This window comes from Narcine bancroftii, chromosome 10, assembly GCF_036971445.1.
Source record: "Narcine bancroftii isolate sNarBan1 chromosome 10, sNarBan1.hap1, whole genome shotgun sequence".
Taxonomy (NCBI): Eukaryota; Metazoa; Chordata; class Chondrichthyes; order Torpediniformes; family Narcinidae; genus Narcine; species Narcine bancroftii.
Window position 1 is genome coordinate 88,671,600 of NC_091478.1, and position 20,161 is coordinate 88,691,760.

At 39.2% G+C, this 20,161-nt stretch overlaps 2 protein-coding genes across 4 annotated transcripts; one reads left to right on the forward strand and one right to left on the reverse strand.

Moving 5' to 3' along the window:
* Window positions 1-265: 265 nt before the first annotated feature.
* Window positions 266-11,437, reverse strand: LOC138744903 (uncharacterized protein F13E9.13, mitochondrial). Of its 3 annotated transcripts, none has more exons than XM_069901719.1 (6): window positions 11,207-11,437; window positions 10,649-10,731; window positions 8,409-8,589; window positions 5,813-5,963; window positions 2,648-2,775; window positions 266-528 (listed from the first exon to the last, which is right to left on the reverse strand). In XM_069901719.1, the coding sequence occupies exons 1-6, from the start codon at window positions 11,379-11,381 to the stop codon at window positions 338-340; spliced, it is 909 nt and encodes a 302-aa protein (XP_069757820.1). In that variant the 5' UTR covers window positions 11,382-11,437; the 3' UTR covers window positions 266-337. The 3 variants fall into 3 exon arrangements, with proteins under 3 accessions (XP_069757820.1, XP_069757819.1, XP_069757821.1); XM_069901718.1 differs by lacking the exon at window positions 11,207-11,437 and adding an exon at window positions 10,803-11,087; XM_069901720.1 differs by lacking the exon at window positions 11,207-11,437 and adding an exon at window positions 10,803-11,101 and having other exon boundaries at window positions 438-630.
* ccne1 (cyclin E1) lies at window positions 10,968-19,067 on the forward strand. The gene is made up of 12 exons (XM_069901717.1): window positions 10,968-11,080; window positions 11,387-11,433; window positions 11,713-11,797; window positions 12,037-12,096; window positions 15,102-15,268; window positions 15,359-15,494; window positions 16,362-16,508; window positions 16,585-16,680; window positions 16,820-16,954; window positions 17,704-17,815; window positions 17,889-18,046; window positions 18,553-19,067. The coding sequence occupies exons 2-12, from the start codon at window positions 11,420-11,422 to the stop codon at window positions 18,667-18,669; spliced, it is 1,227 nt and encodes a 408-aa protein (XP_069757818.1). The 5' UTR covers window positions 10,968-11,080; window positions 11,387-11,419; the 3' UTR covers window positions 18,670-19,067.
* The last annotated feature ends 1,094 nt before the right edge of the window (window positions 19,068-20,161 follow it).

Here is a 20,161-nt window from a genome sequence, read left to right on the forward strand (position 1 = left end):
TGTAGAGGTTGCAAAAGCCATCTTCAATCGATGTGCATCAATGTTAGAGATGCTCAGGTGTGATATTATGCTATGAAACTTAAATCTAACCTGCTTTTTCCTGAAGATTCATAGTAATATATTTATTTTTTTTATTTTGTAGTTAAAATTGCATTTTATAATCAAAAATATAAATTTGATTCAAACTTGGTGTGTAATAAAAAGAGTCAAATTCATTAAAGTTAATAGACCATGAGAATACAGAATAATAAAAAAAATATTCAAATTGTGATAGCATCAAAATTTATTCAGATTGCTTGAGATATTGCTTCAACAAACAGTTTTATAGTTTTGTCTTTCATTTCCTCAGTTGATGTATTTTTGTCATGAATTTCTTGATCCGTTCAGGCTCCAGTTCATTTGCCCAGTATCCTGCTTTTTTAAAATGTGAACCAATAATAAGGGCATCTGCATCCATGTACTGCTCCATGTTTTCATAGGTCACACCAGAGCCAATGAAGACAGGAATGTTTAAAGCCTGTTTAATCTCTGCAAAGAATGCCAGAGATGCAATAAATAAAGACAAAATTTTATATCGTAAGGGATTGATCATGTAGATAGTTCAACATTGCAGTGTTGAATTGCTGTGTGCTGCAAAACACAATGGAATGCATGTCAAAAAATGCAGAGCTTACATATTAGGAACATATTTAATGAAAAAGAGTTTACCAGTGGTGTGATAGAGGGAAGGAAACTGAAAGCTCGATTGGGCCAGTTAGCATCTTGCCAACCATAGATGTTAGAATTAATTAAAAGGAAGTAACTAATCATGTAGAAAAGCTGAATACAATGAATCCTAATCAACATTTTATGAAAGGCAATTCATTTTTGAAGAATTTGTTTGAGTACTTTGAAAATGTGACAAGGGGAGTTGATGGATGGTGCCAAAGAAGATACTGGTATATGAATTAAAAGGCCAAGGAATTCGAGAAAGTGCGTTAGTATGGTTTGAAAATGGGCTGTTACATAGAAACAAAGAGAATACATGAGTCCTCTTTTTCAGATGAGAGTACCCCAGGGGGTACAGCAGGAAATGGCTCTTATCCCTCAATGTTTGTTTATTTCAATTACTTGGAGAAGGAAATGAAATGTGAGGTTTCTTGTTTGTCAAAGACATTAAAATTGATGGAAGGGAATGTTGTGATGACTGATTCTGCAAAGTGTTTATGCACTTTGGTAAAAGGAATGAAAAGGCAGATTATATAACTGGAGACTGCAAATGGTGAAGTTCACAGTTCTTGAGCATGAATCACATAATTTTTGGGATGTGATGGTTTTGTCATATTAAGAGTCTAGACCAGGAGTGGGCAACCTTTTTTTAAAAAAAAACTTCACTGCTCTCGACCCAATTGTTCCTGAAATATTTGGCTTGAGTAAAATTGTCATTGGTCCATTTCCTTTGGAGTTAGGAAACAGTGTGCATGAGTCTATTAGAGATGACTGAAACTGGATTTTCATTCCATTCACATACCACCTTGAGCAATCCCTTACTAATCACAGGTAAAACACAAGATTCTGTTGATACCTTGGTTAAGTGAAAAAACACATAAATGCTGAAGAAACTCGGCAGGTCAAACAGTGCCTTTATGTAGCAAACCCACTAATCACAGAACACTTGTGGCATAGGGATTACTTAAGGTGGAATGGGAGTTTAATAAGGTTGGCCACCCCTAGTCTAGACAGCCTCCCTGTTTCTGCTTATACTTGACATAGGGCTCATGACAGAAATGTTGGTTACCCATTACTTCCTATAAATGCTGCACGAATTTCTCCAACACATTGATGTATTGCACTCGATGTCTGGATCTGCACACTTTCTTGCTTAACTCTAGATAGTTTGAGGTTGTATTCCTTGAAGTTTACAAAGAACACCAAATACATTACTCAAATATCCAAGATCATAATGGGGTTGGACTAGAAAGATGTTGAGAGGTTTTCAAAGATGGGAGATACAAAGGGACATGGTTTAAAAAAAGGGGGCAAGTCATTTAAAATTGGGGCAGAAATTTCTTCTTTTGAAGGGCAGTGAATAGCTGGAATTATCTACTCCCTGAAGGTAGTGGAGGCTATACTGTATTTAAGGGGAGGTGTATAAATATGTCAAAGATGAACTAAGGGGTACTGGCACAGATTAGTCCAGTTTAGAAGAGCCAGTTGGCCTACTCCTGTTCCTATTTCCTTGTGTCCTTGATGTCAAGAAGTGGTTTTTCCCCACAAAGATGGACTCTCTTGAACAGTTTGCCAGGATCCAGTGAACTTCAATTTTGCTGAATTGCTTTATGTAAGAGATATGTTTGTTTCAGCCAACGGCAAAGTTCACTTCTTACAAAAGAAAGCTATCTTAAAAAAAAAATTCCCAGTTTTGATCATCTGGAACAGGTGGTAGGGTGGGGTGAAGGCATGGATGGTGCAATCAGAGAGGAATTTCCTTCCTTTCCAACAAGCCTGGGTCTTTTTAAATCAGGGTTTGGATGAGTACAAAATGCACATTTGGTGAATATAACATAATTGATGTGGAAAAAGCTAATAGGCCATCAATGTTTGTATGTTTGACAAGATATTTGATTGTGAAAATGAAAGGTAGCAATCAAGAAAAGGCTCCACACACCTTTCAGCTCTGCAGGATTTGTCTCCTTTCCGGTGGTTATTCCTGTCAGTATGACACCATCAGAGAGGAAAAATTCAGCAGCTCTGCCGGTGTCTGATACACTGATATCTGATGTCACAGCGTGTGAGCTGAAAACAGCGAACAACAGGTAAACTATTGCAATGCATTATTTCAAACACCAGAGTATTATAATTAACAGTCAATGAGATCACAAGATAAAGAACAGAAGCAGGCCACTAGGCCCATAAAGTCTGTTCCATGACTCTATGCTAAGCTAAACTATGCTCACACCAAGTTCCAATTTCTAGCATTTTCCCCATATCCCTCGATACCTTTACTCATTAGGTACTTGTCCATTTTCTGTTAAATACTTCTAGCAATCTGGCCTCCACTGCTTTGTGTGGCAGTGAGTCCACAAATCCACGACTCTGACTAAAGAAGTTCTTCCTTCTCCCTGTTCTAATTGGATAACTTCTATCTATCCTGCATGCTTTTTATTATTTGCAAAAATATCTTCTAATCCTGCTCTGTTCCTCCAACTAGTTTGCATTTCCAGTCAACTTGAGCCAGTTCCTTTCTCATACCACCATAATTTCCTTTATTCCACTGAAAAATTGATACATCGATAACATTTTTACCTTTTTCAAATTTGAAATTGAGTTCAACCATGTTTATGGTCACTGTTCCCTAGAGGTTCGAAGACCTTTAACTCCCTAATGATCTCCGGTTCATTGCACATGACCCAATCAAGAACTGCTGATCCCCTGGTGGGCTTCTCAACAGGCTGTTCAAAAAATCCATCCCTTAGGTTTTCTACAAACTCACTCACCTGTGATCCAGTAATTTCCTGTCCTTCCCAATCCCCTGCCATGTTAGAATCCCCCATAATTATTTTGATATTATCTTTGTGACATGTCCTTTGTATTTCTGTCTGCATCTCATAGTCCACTTCTGGACTGCAGTTTGAGGACCTGTACATAACTGCTAATATGATCTTTTTACCCTTGGTATTTCTTAATTCAACCCATACTGATTCTACTGCTTTAGACCCTATGTCCCTTCTTTCTACTGATTTAATGTCATTACTTATTATCATAACCACCCCTCCTCCTTCCTGCCTTTCTTTCCTATAGAGTGTGTATCCTTGAATATTGAGCTCCCAATCGCACGTATCATTGAGCCATGTTTCAGTGTGAAGAAAATTAATGAAGATTGAAGCCTACAATGTAGACTGGTACGTGTTAATCAACACACTGGGCAGTTTCAAACAGGCATACATCTCAATCACCCATTTGTTCTTAATTCTTAATATTTTTCAAACCATCCACCTTCATGGAGACTTCATCAATCTATTCCATACCAGTCACTGTCATAAAATAATTCCTCTAAGGATGTCCATGCCCTGTGCGCAATTTGTATTTTAACTGAATATTGGGTTGAAGCCAATATCCAATAAACCATTATAATTATATGGCAGAGCTGGATAGAGGGACCATATAGACAACTCCTGCTTCTATTATGATCTTTTAATTGTGAATATTTAACGATATCTGCATAAATCTATAAAATCCTGTGTTCCAGCCATTCCTCATTATTTGATTTTTGTTAGATACGGGGTTGGCTTCTCCTATCTACAATGTCTAGACATGCTTTTGTAATGAAACAACCAAAATCACAACTTTTGCTTTTGACAGGTTATTGATGGATACAGGTAGTCTTTCCTCTTGGAAATTTTGTCAAGATCCAGTGGTGATGCTTTTAGTGAACTATCCCCCAATACATTTCTTGGAATATATCCCTGTATTATTTCATATAGTCCAAAGAAAGACTTGTATATTCTTTAGGGGCAAATAATCAATGAGGACACTTTTGATATATAATCTCAGCTATAATATAGTCAAATGCATCAACATTTCAGCAAGGTTTTACAAAGAATAATGAGACCAATGACCAAATAATCAGTTTTTAATGCTGTGGATTGAGAGTTCAGAACACAGAGAAATCATTTTTTTCTTCATACTCTTCAGCAGACAGGAGAATCCAGTTTTAATATTGTATGTGAAATATGTCCATCTGGTGAGACAAAACTGTCAGCCTAGATTCTTTATTCAACTCTCTAGAGTGAAGATTGAAACCAGGGTCATTTGACTCAAGGCAAGAATGCTAATGTTACTATTTTTAACCATCTTCAGGATTTAACTTGTACTCTTGTTATTCATTTCCCTCCCATGGTCTGTTTGTCAAGTGCTGATACAACAGTGGTTGGGTGACAGTATTCATACTTAAGTTAGGTATTAACAATGTTAAGACACTCTCCAATAATGAGCGCAGAACTAAAAGTGACCCTTCATCACAGACCAATTATAATTGAGCTATTAGTGCTGAGATTGTATCTCAAGTGACCTCATTAACTATTTGCACTAAAGAATATACAATTATAAATGCAAGTCTTTCTTTACGCTACATGAAATAATATAGGGATATTGCCAAGAAATGTATGGGGGTGGTGGGGGGAGAGGGAGGGAAGCATCATCAGCTAGAAAAATACTAACTGGACCTTGACATTTCTATCTTTTGGAGATAAGACCATTGCTTTGTCAGGGGATTTTTCTCTTGGATACCACACGATTTGATAGCTTTTATTGTTTGGTTTTTAAAAAGCTTTCCTGATGCCCAATTCTTCCCTCCCAAAAACAATCACTATTCTACCAAAGTGGTCTTCCTACTTATTTACTGCATTTGACCACATAATACTGAGATTTGCTTGGCTGAAAATGTGAAACATGCTGTATATACTATAATATTGAATGGCAAAGGTGGCTTGGGAGACCAAATACCCAACTCCAATGCCTGCTCTTTTTGGGCACAAGTTGTATCACCTAAAAGGGTAAAGGCAATAGTAGCAGAGGAACAGCATCTCAGAAGTCATGTTTTCCTGTCTTCTTTATCGCTGAATCAGTTCTATAACTGCATTCTGGGCATTAACCAGAAGGACTGTGATGGTTCATAAGCATCCACTACCACTCCTTGAGGGGAAAGTTTGACACCCACAAAGAATCAAAAGGTATTAAATATTACAAAACAGCAGAACATAAATGGATATATTTGAATGGGAAATTTTGGAAGAGATAAACTTTGAATTGGGAGCAATTATTTCAGCAATACCTGTGTTTTTTCTTAATATCAGTAAAGATTTGAATGTGCTCAGCTCCTATTTGTCTGCGGTATCTAAGAAGATCACCAGCACATGCATCCAAAAACCCTTCATCTGAAACTTGTGAGAATACAAATCCTTCAGCTCGAATAAAATCAGCATCTAGGGAAGAAATAAATGATGTTTATTCTGGGAGCGGCCACACTAAACCAGAAATTAGAATCAGAATTTGTCCTTGTGTGTCACAAAATTTGTTTTATGGCAGCATCACCGTGCAAACATTTATAAAAACCACATTTCAAAATAGTGCAAGAAAACGATAAGCTAAGGTAGTCATTGTGGTTCATTGTTTATTCAGAAATCTCATGGTAGAGGGGAAGAAGCTGTCCTTGTGCCACTGAGTGCTCATCTTCAGGCTCCTGTACCTTCTTCCCCAATGGTAGCAGAGTGAAAAGGGCATGGCTGAGTCGTGTGTGTCCTTGAGGATAGAGGTTGCTTTCTTAAGATACCACCTCTTGTAGATGTCCTTGATGGAGTGAAGACTGGTGCCCCTGATGTTGCAGGCTGAGTTAACAGCCCTCTGGAGTTTTTCCTGTCCCGAGCATTGGCAGCTCCATACCAGACCGAGATTCCACCAACTCTCCACAGTACACCCGTAGAAGTTTGAGTTTTTGGTGGCATGCCGAATCTCCTCAAACTCCTCACAAAGTATAGCCACTGGCATCAACGAGGAGGATCCAGGACGGATACTCAGAGATGTTGATACCCAGGAATTTGAAGTTCATGACCATCACTGCCGTCCCCTCGATGAGGACGGGGTCATGTTCCCCGACTTTCTCTTGAAATCCACAATCATCTCCTTGATTTTGCTGATGTTGAGTGCAAGATTGTTGTTGTGACACCACTCAACGAGCTGATCTATCTCCTTCCTGTCCTCTTCCTCATTGCTGCCCGTGATTCTGCCCACAACTGTGGCGTCATCGACAAATTTGCATATAGCATTTGAATTGCGCCTGGCCACGCAATTAAATAGAAGGGGAAAAAAATTGCTGGATGCTCATTTCAATTTCACTCTCTATTGAATTCCAGCTATTGCTTGTGGGATTTATGTTGGTTTTCTGACAGAGAAGGGAGATTTGTGGCTGTTAGAGAACAGAGTCATGACTTGATGCTTGGATTACAGAATAGAAGTGGGCTTACAAGATATTGAGAAATTTGTCTCATAATAACTTCAGGTTGCAAGTCCGAACATCTATGCAGAATAACCTGAAGTTTCCTTCAACTTTCCAGAAACATTCTTTACATGGTCATGGAGCACCGGTTAGCTTTAACTTGTCCAGGTTTGCATGTGTTTATTTCATAAAATTAGATACAATTAGGTGAAGAACAAATTGTTTCTCTTCATCCTTTGTTCAAGTGTGTTCTGATCATTAAAAGCAGAAAGAACAATGTACAGAACAAGGTAAAACTGTACACAGTACATTGATCTTAGCTCCCACTGAAGAGTATCTGCAAATGTAGTTTTCTTTAGCTTTGAACTTTTGATCGTCACAATTAGAATTTCAAGATTCACAAGTTAATACCTAAGCAATTCATTTCATTCTTAAAAAAGTCATCAAGTTTGCAGATGACACAACAGTTGGCTTAATCAGCAACAAGTCGCACTAGAGAAGAGGTGGAAAATCTTGTGAAATGGTGTGAGAGTAACAACCTGAGTCTCAAAGTGGACAAGGTGAAGGAGATGCTTTTGGACTTCCGGAGGACCAGGAACGACCACCCTCCCCTCTGTAGTAGAGAAAATGGAGAGAACCAAGTTCCTTGGAGTTCATTTAACTAGTGACTTACAGTGGACACTCAACATCTCACTTATCAGGAAGTAGCAACAGTGAATGCACTTCCTCAGAAGACTGAAGTGGGTAAGGCCATTATTATGTCAACCTTCTACAGGAGCTCTATCAAGAACATCCTGGTCGGCTGCATCATAGTGTGATATGGTTGCTACAGAGAAATATATTGAAGGTCAATCCACAGGACCATAAAAGTGGCAGAGAGTATCTCTGGGGTCTCTTTTCTTCCCCCCCCCGCCCCCCCCCCCGACACCAATTGACCTGATCTACCGGGACTGTTGTGTGAACAAGGCGTGCAAAATCATTTGAGGACCCCTTCCACACAGTATCTTTCACCCGCTCCTGTTGGGGAAGAGATACAGGAGCATTGGAGCTAGTACCTCCAAGCTGAGGAACAGTTTCTTCCCACGGGCAGTGAGAAAACTGAACAACCAAAGGAATTGCTTACACTAACCATCATATGTACAAAACAACATTTCTTTATATGTAAATAGGAAATAAATGTCCTGCATACGTATTGTTTGTCTATGCGTGATATGGACTGGTTGTGTGTCTGCATGTTTTGCTCCGAGGACCAGAGAATGCTGTTTCATCAGGCTATGCTTGTACAATCAAATGACAATAAAATTGACTTGATAAAGGCAGGAAAAGTTAAATGGAGATCATTTCTGCATATTCAAATCACGCATCAATTTCAAAATGTAAACAGTTTCAGTGTGCAATTTGAGACTTCAAGAGACATTATTATTGATACACAGACCTGCTGCAAGTGCAACTGCTATTGCTTCTTTATTGGCTGCAGAAAGGATCTGGACACCAAGAGGAAGGCTGGGGTAGGACTGTCTCACAGCAGCACAAACAGTTGCCATGACAGCAGTCACTTCTGGACCAACACTTGCACTGTAAGGAATGTCGTGCATATTTTCCACTATTAGTCCATCCTTTGGAGAATTCCAGAAAAAAATTAGTTGGACGGATAAACAGTTTATTTCATATCAACCAATTCCCACCCTTAGAATCTAAAGTGCTTTCAAAGTCAAAAACATTGCAAAATGACATTGGAATGTAATTTACATTTAAAATTTAGACGTACAGCACGGTAACAGACCTTCTGGTCCATGAGCCCGTACATTCTTTGAAAGGTAGGAGGTCACTGATGCTGTAATAGAGTTGCACTAACCATGCCGCCGATGGTTAGTGAAGTTCATTTTATGATCAGTTAATGTTATGCTCTTATTTGCGTTAAATGATTATTTTGATTGAATAATTTTAATTATTATGCTTTACTTGATACCATTCTTGAAGATTGTTAATAATAATGAGTTTACTGTCATATACATTGTACATAGCACATGCAACTACAATGCAGCCAAACTTGTATTTGAATAGAAAATACAAATATAATAGCATTCATTAAATTTAAAAGAGAATATCACAAAATTTATGGATAAATAGTTTTCAGAATGTTATCTATTAATTCTTTTTAGTATTTAGTTACTCAATGGACAAAAAATACACCTTATTATCTGATCTGGAAAATTGCTTCTGATCCACAAATAATAAAGCATGAACATTTGTAATCTACATCTTTGTTTTCTTTTATGGGATTGTCTGTTGGGTCGATGAGCAAACTGACCACAAAATGAGAGGAATTTTGCAAGCTGTTCTCTCTCTCTGATTCTGTTAGAAACCCACAGCAAAACAGAGAATGTTATAATGATTATATTTTTGCTTTTCAAACCTAATAATTGATTTATTTAATAGTAGATGGCATGATTTTGAATCTCAACATGTGGGTTCATCAAAAAAAGTTAATGTGAAGGCTCCACTATCAACCCACAACCCAGCTTCATACTGTAGCTTACATTATTCAAAGGAATATGTGAAGTCTGGCACATTGATGGTTAGTGAAGTTCATCTTATGATCAATTTCTTTACATTTATTTTTGATCGGGGAACACCAACATTTATTTCCCATCCCTCATTGGCAGAATGGCTTGTTGGGCTACGGAAAATGTATCAGGAAAAGTACACAGGTGTTGGACCTCCTCCCTTGAGGATCATTAGTGAACCAGAGGGGCTTTTAATGTCAAGCTGATAGTTTTGTGATCCATTTGTTCCTGTTTAGATTCTAGACAAATTACAAATTTAAATTCAATGGATGCCATTGTTGGATTTCAATTTGGGACCCCTCTCAGGTCTCTGGATTTCTCAAGAAACCAAAGACCCTGCAGATGCTACAACCTCAAACAAACAGGATGGAGTCTTGTTCAAAGCTCCCCACCTGAAACTTAAGACTGTCCATTTCTCTCCATTGAATCTGACTGACCTGCTGAGTTCCCTCAGCTTTAATTTTGTTTGCTCTTGTGTAAAACGCCTGGGTTTGATAAATAGCCCTCAATGTTTGAATTTTAACTAAACACTACCAAATCTGGAGCTTTGCCCTCTTGATCTAATGAAAACAGAAAATGTTGGAAATACTCAGTTCAAGCAGCATCCTTGGGGCCTTGGGGGGGGGGGGGGGGGGGGGGAACAGGGTTACAGGTTCAGGTTGGAAACTCTGTCCTTCAAAAGTCCCACAAGATATCGCTCGAGGAAATATACAATCAAGAAAGTGTCCACCTTTCTGGGAATAAAACACAACACTCCGCAGACACTGTGTGGTTGAAGTGAAAACACTCTGCCGGAGAAACTCAGCAGGTCAGTGGCAAAGAGTTCAACGTTTCAGGCTTCCTCAACGTATCTGCAAAATGTAGTCAAAAGGCTCCTTCATTGTTTGACCTGATGAGTTTCCCCAACTTTGTGTTTTAACCTTTCTAGGGATCCATGGTTTTCTTCAGAGTATTTTTTGAGTTGTGTATCATTACATTGTGTTACATGACAGTTACTGCCCACCTTCCATCACTGACATTTCTACCTTCTACCAGAAGGTCATTCACCACCAACCACCAATGGGCAGATGGGGTCGATGCCAAGGGCGGCGGGAGTTCCAATACTCACTATCCCAGCGCGGACATAGGCCTCCGCCTCCTCGAACGCTCTCTCCGTTATCTTGGCCACGGGCAACTGGTGCAGAGGGGCCCCTGATGGGAGAAGACACAGGATGAGACGGTGGCCATCAGGGGGGAGGCGGCTCCTGGCGCCCCGGCCTCACCTGGCAGCGCTCGCAGATGGACCATCCCCAGCACCGCGCAGCGCACCGAACCCCACCACTGGCGGAAGCGCATCCTGGCCCCGCCACCCGCTCCGGAGACAAGGGAATACGTGACGTCACTCCGCCAGCGTCCCCTGTCGGCGGGGGGGGGGCGGGGCCCGGAGCGCGGGGGCGGGGCCCGGAGCGCGGGGCGGGGCCCAGTGACCATTTCCTGCGACGGGGACCGCGCTCGCTCGTCTCCCGCCAGCGATTTAAAGGGATCGCGCAAGCGCAGTGAGGTGCCTCTCGCCCGGCTTTCCGCGGTGATACCGGCTGAGGGCGGGAGAAGGCGGTTTCCGGCGCAGTCGACGTGAGGGTTGAGGTCCGGCGTGAGGGGCTGGGGGTGAAGGCAGGCGGACACTGACCTTCCCTCGCGTGGCCGGGTGTGGGCTGGGCTGGGGGGTCTCCTCCTCCTCCTCCTCCTCCTCCTTCTTCTTCTTCTTCCACCCCCACCAGTGATGTGACCGGGCAGGGCGGTCCAGCCTCGGCCATCTCGCAGCTTGCAGGGTAGCCCAGCCTCTGACCCTGTCCCTTCTCCATTGCAGGAGACCTTTCTCCCACACGGCTCGGGCCCGAAGATGCCCAGGACAAGGTATTTACTAAAGTCAAACACGCAAATCTGCAGACACCGTGGTTGGTGAGAAGGCAGAGCTGGGGAATCTCGGTGTCCTTTATGTAACAAAGATATAGAGCCAACGTTTCGGCCTTAAACCTTTCCCAAGGGGGGAAAAGACCTTTGGGGAAGGGTTTGAGCCCCCAAACCTTGGTTCGGTATCTTTGCTCTCTAAAGGACACGGTTTGACCAGCTCCGTGGGGTTACTTTTTAAAAAAAAAACTCGCCACGTTTTCAAGTCTACGCTTTCCTCTTTAGTGGAAAAAGAGAAGAACATCTAACAAAGACCGAAAGAGCAAATGAGGCATGGCGCTCCAGAAAGCGAAAAGCAGACGTGGCCACGGTGAGTCTCAACCTGACACCCACTGTGCGTTGGGTATCACCGAGGCACAGAAAACAGGCCCTCCTGCTCCGTGCCGCAATCTCATCCCATCGGCCTGCACCCAGTCCATAACCCTCCAGACCTATCCAATGTATTCTTCACACTTCAAGATCGAACCCGCATTCACGACGTCAGATGGCAGCTCGTGACATGTTTCTTTCAAACTCTCTAATGATTCGATTTTCTTTTTAAAATTGTAGTGTTTGCAAGATTTGGATGAAATTAGCGAAGAACAGGCAATGAAACCATTCCAAGAAGAGGTAATGGCCTGTTGGGGTTGTTTCTGTTAGCTTGTCTCGTGCAAATTGTTCAAACATTAAAGGGGAGTTTTATCCTTAGTCGATGTTGCATTAACGTGTACTTTTAGCATTGTTTCCTGTGCAAATTTGGTGCGGATCTCACGAGACCTTAGGGGTGAATTATGTTAAGTTTTATGGTTTGTTGATCTAACATAAATCATTTTTGTATATCCCTCACAAAAAGTTAAATTCCATATTCAATTCATTCTTTTGCTTTATTCTGTAATGCTGGGCTTTCACCCCGATCCTTATTATTTCTTGTTTCTTTTGGCCTATTCTGCAACTTCATTCATGTCCTCTTGTCAATCTCCCAAGATATTTCTCGTTCGCGGTCGTTGCCATCTAGTGGGCATGAGCAGAACTGTCAAAAGTTAATCCTGTCGACGACGCAAAGTGCTGGAGGAACGCAGCAGGTCAGGCCGCGTCCATAGAAGGTCAAAGTTCCAGGCTCTTGCTCCAATTTTCCAGCATCTGCAGTTGCTCTAGTTTATCTGCTCTCACTCTTTTGCAGATTGCACTGATTAGTCGAGGTTGGAGAAGCTGTCCTGGAGTGATTTGCCCTTTGTCCCAGGAAGTTGTTTTTTTTTTGTGTTGATCCATTAATTGATTAAATATGATCACGTTGATATCTTGGCTTTGGTTAAGAAATGCCAAGGGTAAAAAGAACACTGTATGACCTGGTGAGTTTCTCCAGCATTGTTTTTCAAAAATCTGTTCACCTTTTGGCCCCACAAGATCCACTTCTGGTTCAGCTGACGTTAAATAATTTGCCAAATGCATGCCCATATTTTGTGTTCACTCCCTCAGTCTATCTTTATTGTTGCATCAAAATGGCCTTTTTCAAGTCACAAATGACCTTTTGTTTTTTGACTGGTAAATTTCCATTCTTCCCCAGCTTGGCACAATTGACTGTTTCACCCTCTGAACTTGGGAGGTGCTGCTCTTGATCGCATTCATGTTTTGTGAATTGTGACCAGAAAATCATCTGCAGTGGTTTCAGTTCCTCTGGAGATCTAATCTTGGCCACTTCTGTATGATAGCTAGTTACATATTGAAAATGCATTGGGTTTCTTGTGTATGCAGCTGATGTTCTCTTTCATCTATTACTCTGCAGTCTTTCAGCCTTGTTAGGTTGGTATTCCAACTCGAGCCTCTTGCACACTCAATTTGATTTCTCACCATTCTGAGTGGAATGTTCCTGATGATTTTTGTGGCTCAGATGTGTGCAGCTTGAGCCTCATGTGTAACTAAAGGTGTACTTTATTTTCCTGCAACATGTATGATGTCTAAAGAGGCATTTCACTTGGCTTATCCCTAAATATTCTCGGGTGGTGTATTTTGGAATGGACCAAACTTGGTTTGTAATTTCGACCAACTTGCAGTCGTTTCCAGAACAAAAAGTTGTACGGTAAACTAAAATGCCACAGTACAATCTCTTTGTAATCAGCTGAATGACTAGAATACCTTTACATTTAGGGAAATCTTGGATTATTTGCAGTTCTGTCGAGAAAATGTCTTGATGTCATGAAGTGCTTTGTCTGGTTTTAAAGTTTAATTTTGGAGAACTGTCTCTGACTGACTTTTGTTTTTGGCCCTGACTTTTCTCTCTAATACTCTTGACTTATTCTAGGCTGCAGTTTTTTTTAAATTTAAAAAAAAAGAGAAATACCAGCTCCCAACAGTTTATTACCCAGTGGTTATCCTTTAAATGAACTGCCAGCAAAAGCATTTTAATGGAATATTTGCATCTTCATATTTGGCTGAATTTTCCTGCTTCATCTAGAGTTGGGTTACTTGATTGCAGGCCAATATCTGGTCTAATCTTATTTTAAATATGGACAAAAACAATGACTTTTGGATAAATGGGCTTTTGGATAAATGATTCATACTATAACCAAATGTCTTTAGGTGGTGAACTTTAACAGTTGCTGGGAAGTGGCACTCGCAACATGTGGAAGTATTGAGATTTCCAGGTTGGGATGGTGCATGATTTGAAGTAGAATATCTTGGCATTCACTTCCTGGCTCTGGTCTTGTTAAAAAGGATGAATATTCTGCCCAAGAAACCCTTGGTAAAATGCAATTTGCAATGATTTAACTACGATGCACTGAAAATAAAGGAAGGCTTCAAGTTTAATTTGTGTGAGCCGCCTTATTTGAAGCATTTACCTGAGTAAATGTGTACATCCAAAATGTGTTGATGGTGGAGATAGTGAATGAATGTCAAAGGTAACTTTGGTAGAGTTGCTGGGGCTGTTGAGATTTTGTGCCTAGATTCTTGTTCACTCTTATTGGCCTCTAAAGACATTTGAGAACTTGATAAACATAGGAAAAAGGATTCGATAACATAAATTTGTTCTGCCACTCAACAAAATGAGGACTGATTTTAATACCATATCTGCTGCTTCTCTAATCCCGTGATTTTTTTTCATAATTCTTAAAATTTGATCTAATAACATCTAATTTGTTGCATAAATTTAAAATGTCCATGACTGGGGTTGCATTGCTTGTGTATGGACAAAGTTCTTTCCATAAATGCAATTGTTTTAATGGTAATTCAACAGTTTCATATTCACCTTTATTGGTGGTAGCATTTTATCTGGAATAATTTAAATTCCCAAGCTACTATGGTGGAATTTGAACTCTCATCCATTGGCTTGTTCAGGGTTTTGAGAAATCAGCATTTTATCTCCACAGTTTAAGAAACTGTCAAAATTTTCTGCTAGTATTGAAACTTTCCAAAGAAGGATGTAAGCCAGCAAAATTGCTATACTGTTTCAATGCCATGACATGGAGTTTGTCTAGTTGTATGGAGGAGGGTGAAGTTTTAAAAAATGTATTGGGGAAGGCAGCCTATCTAGCATGGGCAGTAGATGCTGCATTTGACTTTGCGATCATAAGCTGGATTTGGGCTCCAGTGCCAAGAAACGGCATTTTAAGAATTTACAAAATTGACTTTAATTGCAGGTTTGCTGGAGCATTAATACCAACTATGCGAGTCCATGCATTTTCATTTCATCATCACACAAAAATCCAGATAGCAGGTTTGCATCATATTCTACAAGTAATATACAGTACAAGTTCAAAAATGTCTTGGTCACACCAACTAGAGCTTCACCATTACCAGTCTTTTGGTGAGTTTATTTATTTGCACCATTCATTCGTGTACCTTGACTGCATATTCCAATGCATATCCAATCATGGTATTTTAAAAAAATCAACAGCTGGGCAAATGGCAGTGAAGTGTGGAACGTCCTTCTGAAAAAGGATCAGATCTATTTGAGAGACAAAGACGTCTTACAAAAACATCCCCTCTTGCAACCGAAGATGAGGACTATTCTTTTGGACTGGTTAATGGAGGTAAGCACTCCAATTAAATTGCCAGTCCTGCTTTGATTTTATTAAACCAATATGTGAAATATTCTTGGGGAAAATTGGCTTCAGAATTTGAATTTAAAATCTATGCTTTATTTGTAGATATTGACAAACTTGGTTTTTGCTTTTTAGTTATTCTCCAACAATGGTCTACAAGATTATGAAAGGCATATTTAGGGTGGACATCTAGTGCCTGTTCACCAGGACAAGAATAGCGAACACCAGAGGAGAGGAGTACAAAATAAAGGGAGGGAAGTTTGGGGGAGACATCAGGGGTTAGTTTAGTTGTGGGTGCCTGGAATGCCTTGCCAGGTATAGTGGTGGAGGCTGAAATATTAGGGGAATTTAAGAGACTTGGGCACATGGATGGAAGAAAAATAGAGGGTTATGGTTAGAACTTTTGTTAAGGAATATATGGGTCAGCACAACATCAAGGGCCAAAGGGCCTGTACTGTGCTGTAATGTACTGTGGTCATCAACGAATTGGCCTCTCCATTAGAGCATTTTTGTATTAGGATTTTGATCATTGGGATATGATGTTCAGGTTAGAATGGTTATACAAATAACTCCAGAACGAGAGTTGTAATATAATGAGTCTTTCCTGCCAAAGACAAGAAATCTAGAAAAGGCTGAATAGTCTGTATTTCTGGCGTTTTGTTTGAATTTATAAACTATTGACAGAACTAGAATAATGCAGTTTGACACCCATACATTAGTTTTCAGGGATGCTTCAATTAATATTTTAAAAAGTAACTGGAAAAATCATAGGAAATTTAGGTGCCTGTTAATTTTGATCTATTCATCTATCTATCTATTTATTTATTTATATATTTATTTTGCAACATTGAAAAGGTTTGTGAAGTCTACAAGCTACACAGAGAAACCTTTTATTTGGCCCAGGACTACTTTGATAGATTTATGGCAACACAGAACAATGTTGTAAAGACAAGATTGCAGCTTATTGGTATTTCGGCTTTATTTATTGCTGCAAAGCTGGAGGTATGATATTTACAAGCAATTCACAAATTGAGCATACTTTCCAACAGAGCATTCAATTATAATTTTTTTTTCCCAGGAAATATATCCACCAAAGTTGCACCATTTTGCTTTTGTTACTGATGGGGCTTGCACAGAAGAAGAAATTCTCAACATGGAACTTGTTATTTTGAAGGTACTTCAAATTTAGTGTTTTCAATAACTGCCATTATACAGGGAAGCTGAAGAAATTAAAATTATCTGTTGTTCAAAGATATTTGGAAATGCTGTCAATTGTATGTAACCTATTATCCAATGTTTTCAAATTATTCCAGGCTCTAAAGTGGAGTTTGTGTCCTGTAACCATTGTATCTTGGCTTAACATCTACATGCAAGTTGCTTATTTAAAAGAAATATATAAAGTACTGGTTCCACAATACCCCCAGGAAATGTTTATTCAAGTAATGGAGGTAAACTCATTTAGGTTAATTTTTTTAGCTACTGTTAACAAATAATCGGGCAGTAATGATTTTAACTATCCATCAGCTTGATCTCTTACTTATGGAAAAGTGGCAGCTTCAGCTTTATTATTTCACTTCTTGTGCCATAGTTCACAAAGCATCAGGTAGGTTTTTAATATGTAACACAATTGACAGGATTACATTTAATTTCATTAACAAGTTTTATTTTGTGCTTAGGCTTTGAATGGAGTGAAATAGAAGGATGTGTAAAATGGATGATTCCATTTGCTATGGTCTTGAGGGAAGCAGAAACTCTAAATGTAACATTTTTCAGGGGTGTAGAATATTGGAATAAATTACTGTTTGTAGATCAAAATAATTTTTAATATATAGCACATCAATTTAAAACTGAAATACAAAAGCTGAGTAGTGACCAATAAAAACAGATTGTGCTATTAATGGAAGGTTTCATCCTTGATAACCAGTTAATTTTAAATGTTTTTTTGTAAAAACGTGCCCTGATTTAGAAACGGGGGAAGTGAGCAGTTTTTTGCAAGCAGCTGTTGACTGCAGAAAATATTGGGTTCCACATCCATAGAAGCACAGGTATACCATTGTGCATACACAGAAATATGGTCTCGACTCGTAACTGTGTTGATCTCTCCAATAGATATGGGGAAGAAAGAATTTCCAGTCTCTTGCTTTTAAGTTCAGTTTTTGTAATGATAATAGTCACATGTTAATTGCTTTCTCAATAGCTACTGGATCTCTGTATCTTGGATCTCGAGTGTTTGGAGTTCACATCTGGAGTAGTGGCAGCTTCAGCTTTATATTATTTCACTTCTTGTGCCATAGTTCACAAAGCATCAGGTAGGTTTTTAATATGTAACACAATTGACAGGATTACATTTAATTTCATTAACAAGTTTTATTTTGTGCTTAGGCTTTGAATGGAGTGAAATAGAAGGATGTGTAAAATGGATGATTCCATTTGCTATGGTCTTGAGGGAAGCAGGAAGTTTAAAACTGAAGAAATTAAAAGGTGTCTGTCCTGAGAACATGCATAACATACAGACACACTCCAATTGTTTGTCATTATTGGTAAGCTTGATTTTGTATGCCTAGAGGACCAGACATTTTATAACTAACGTACCTTTGTACAACATTTGGGTGGGGGATGGGGAAGGGAAAGGGGAAATTGAACATGTTTCCTTTTAATCCCTTTCTGATCAATTTGCACAGTTGAACTGAGTTCAGCGTGATAATTCAAAAAGTCACCAATGCACTAAGAATGCAAGTTCTGAACAATATTTGTCTCCAGCATAACCTGAGTCTTGCTGTTTGCAAGAAAAAAGGAGCTTTCTCTTGCATTATGACAGTCACTACACTTAATACCAACAAAAATGCTCATGAAGACAAAAAACAAGAATGTCAATGTATAATGCTTGAGATGCACCCCTTGCTGCATACTTCTGAAAATGAGGAATACCTCTTTTGAAATGCCTCAAATTTGAATCTTAAAGTAAATTTTCCAGTTAACAATTCAAATGAGCAAAAATTCATTTCATCAATTGCCTTGATTTAATTTTTGTTGCTTTTGTTCTAAGGATAAAGCTCACTCAAGGCAAGCAATGCTGTTGGAACAAAGTTGCGCCATACCTTCTGGAATTTTGACCCCGCCACAAAGCAGCAAGAAACAGCACTCTTGGAGTGGGTCCTTGTGAAATTCAACTGCAACTTTTAAATTTAGTGGGTGTTTTTTTTTTCCCCACATCTAGAAATCTAAATGAAAATGAACAGAAATGTTGGGACTTCATTTGTGTAATATCAGATGCTGAAGACTGCCAGGAATTTTGCTCTCATTGTGCTCTAGTGGGAGTCTCACTTGATTCTGGGCCTTTTAAAGCTATCTACTTGTACGACTTGTTTTTATGCACCATTTGAAAGCTGTTTGTATAGCCAAAAACTCCAACCAAATCAGGAATACTTTAAGTAATCCTAAATGCTGCTAAGGAGGGTGGCTCCCTGAAAAATGAACAGTGAGGTGATAGTACTGATTTATAAAATTGTTAATGAACTTTAAGCTGCTATGTTTATTTTAAATAAAGGTACATCTATATTATATGCCCCTGTTCCATTTATAATGATGCAACTGGCTGAAGGTATGGAGGATGGAGAACAAGGGCTCTTTGATCTTGCTGCAACAAAGGGAAGTCAAGTTTGAGAAATCAGGAAATGTAAGCCTTCATCCCTAGGGCCATTAAGTGGCTGAGATAAGAGATGCATATTTTGAATTTTCCCTATATTTGGGGAAGGTTCCATGAAATTGGAAAATAGCACACGCCTTGTTGGATAAAAAATTTGCAGAGCAAACGAAATAATTTATATCTGCCCCTCCAGCCAAGTGTTACAGCCATATTCTGGTTTATAGACGCTCACCTTAATTAACAGTGGCTGTGGGTGGGGCAGGACTAGGGTGCTCCGCTGGCTCAGCGATTGCCCCAACTGAGGGTTTGTGTGTTGCTTCTGAGAACATTCTTTTAGAATTTTAAACTTAAATTTTTATTTATTCTAATTATTTTATTAATTTTACTTAATTCTTTTGCCGGTTGCTGGTTCCTTGAATTCCAAATAACAGGGATTTTGCTGTATTCAGAACTTGTGCAAATGAAAGTAATTACACCACTAGACTTGCTTTTCCTGATACAGGGGCAAATGATGCAGTTTTATATTACAGTAAACTACTAAGTACAGGTTGATGGGAGATAGCTGCTCATTTTGAAAACTCTTAAATATTTTTCAAGAGGTAGCATGGCTCAAAAATCAAGATATTGTAATCAAGCAATGTCAACATTATTAACCAATTTATTGATGTTCTGTAAAATGACACAGGTTATGCCAGTGTCCTCTAGTGTGTAAAAGAGCAACAGGTTGAAACAAAAATCGTGAAGGGTCTTGACATCCTGGATGTGGAAAGCATCTAAAAATAGGGATCACTTTATATATAAAAAAAAAAATTGTCCAATTTAGATGAGGTTTTTTTCTTAGGATGGATTCTTGAAGTTCCAAAGGGCAGTGGAGTCTGAACCATTGCTCATTTAGGGTAGAAATTGATAGATAATTGAAATCAAGGGCCTGAAAAATTAGCATAGAATTGAAGTTGCAAATTTTGTTAAATAACAGCAGGCTTGTACCCTACATCATTTTTAATTTACA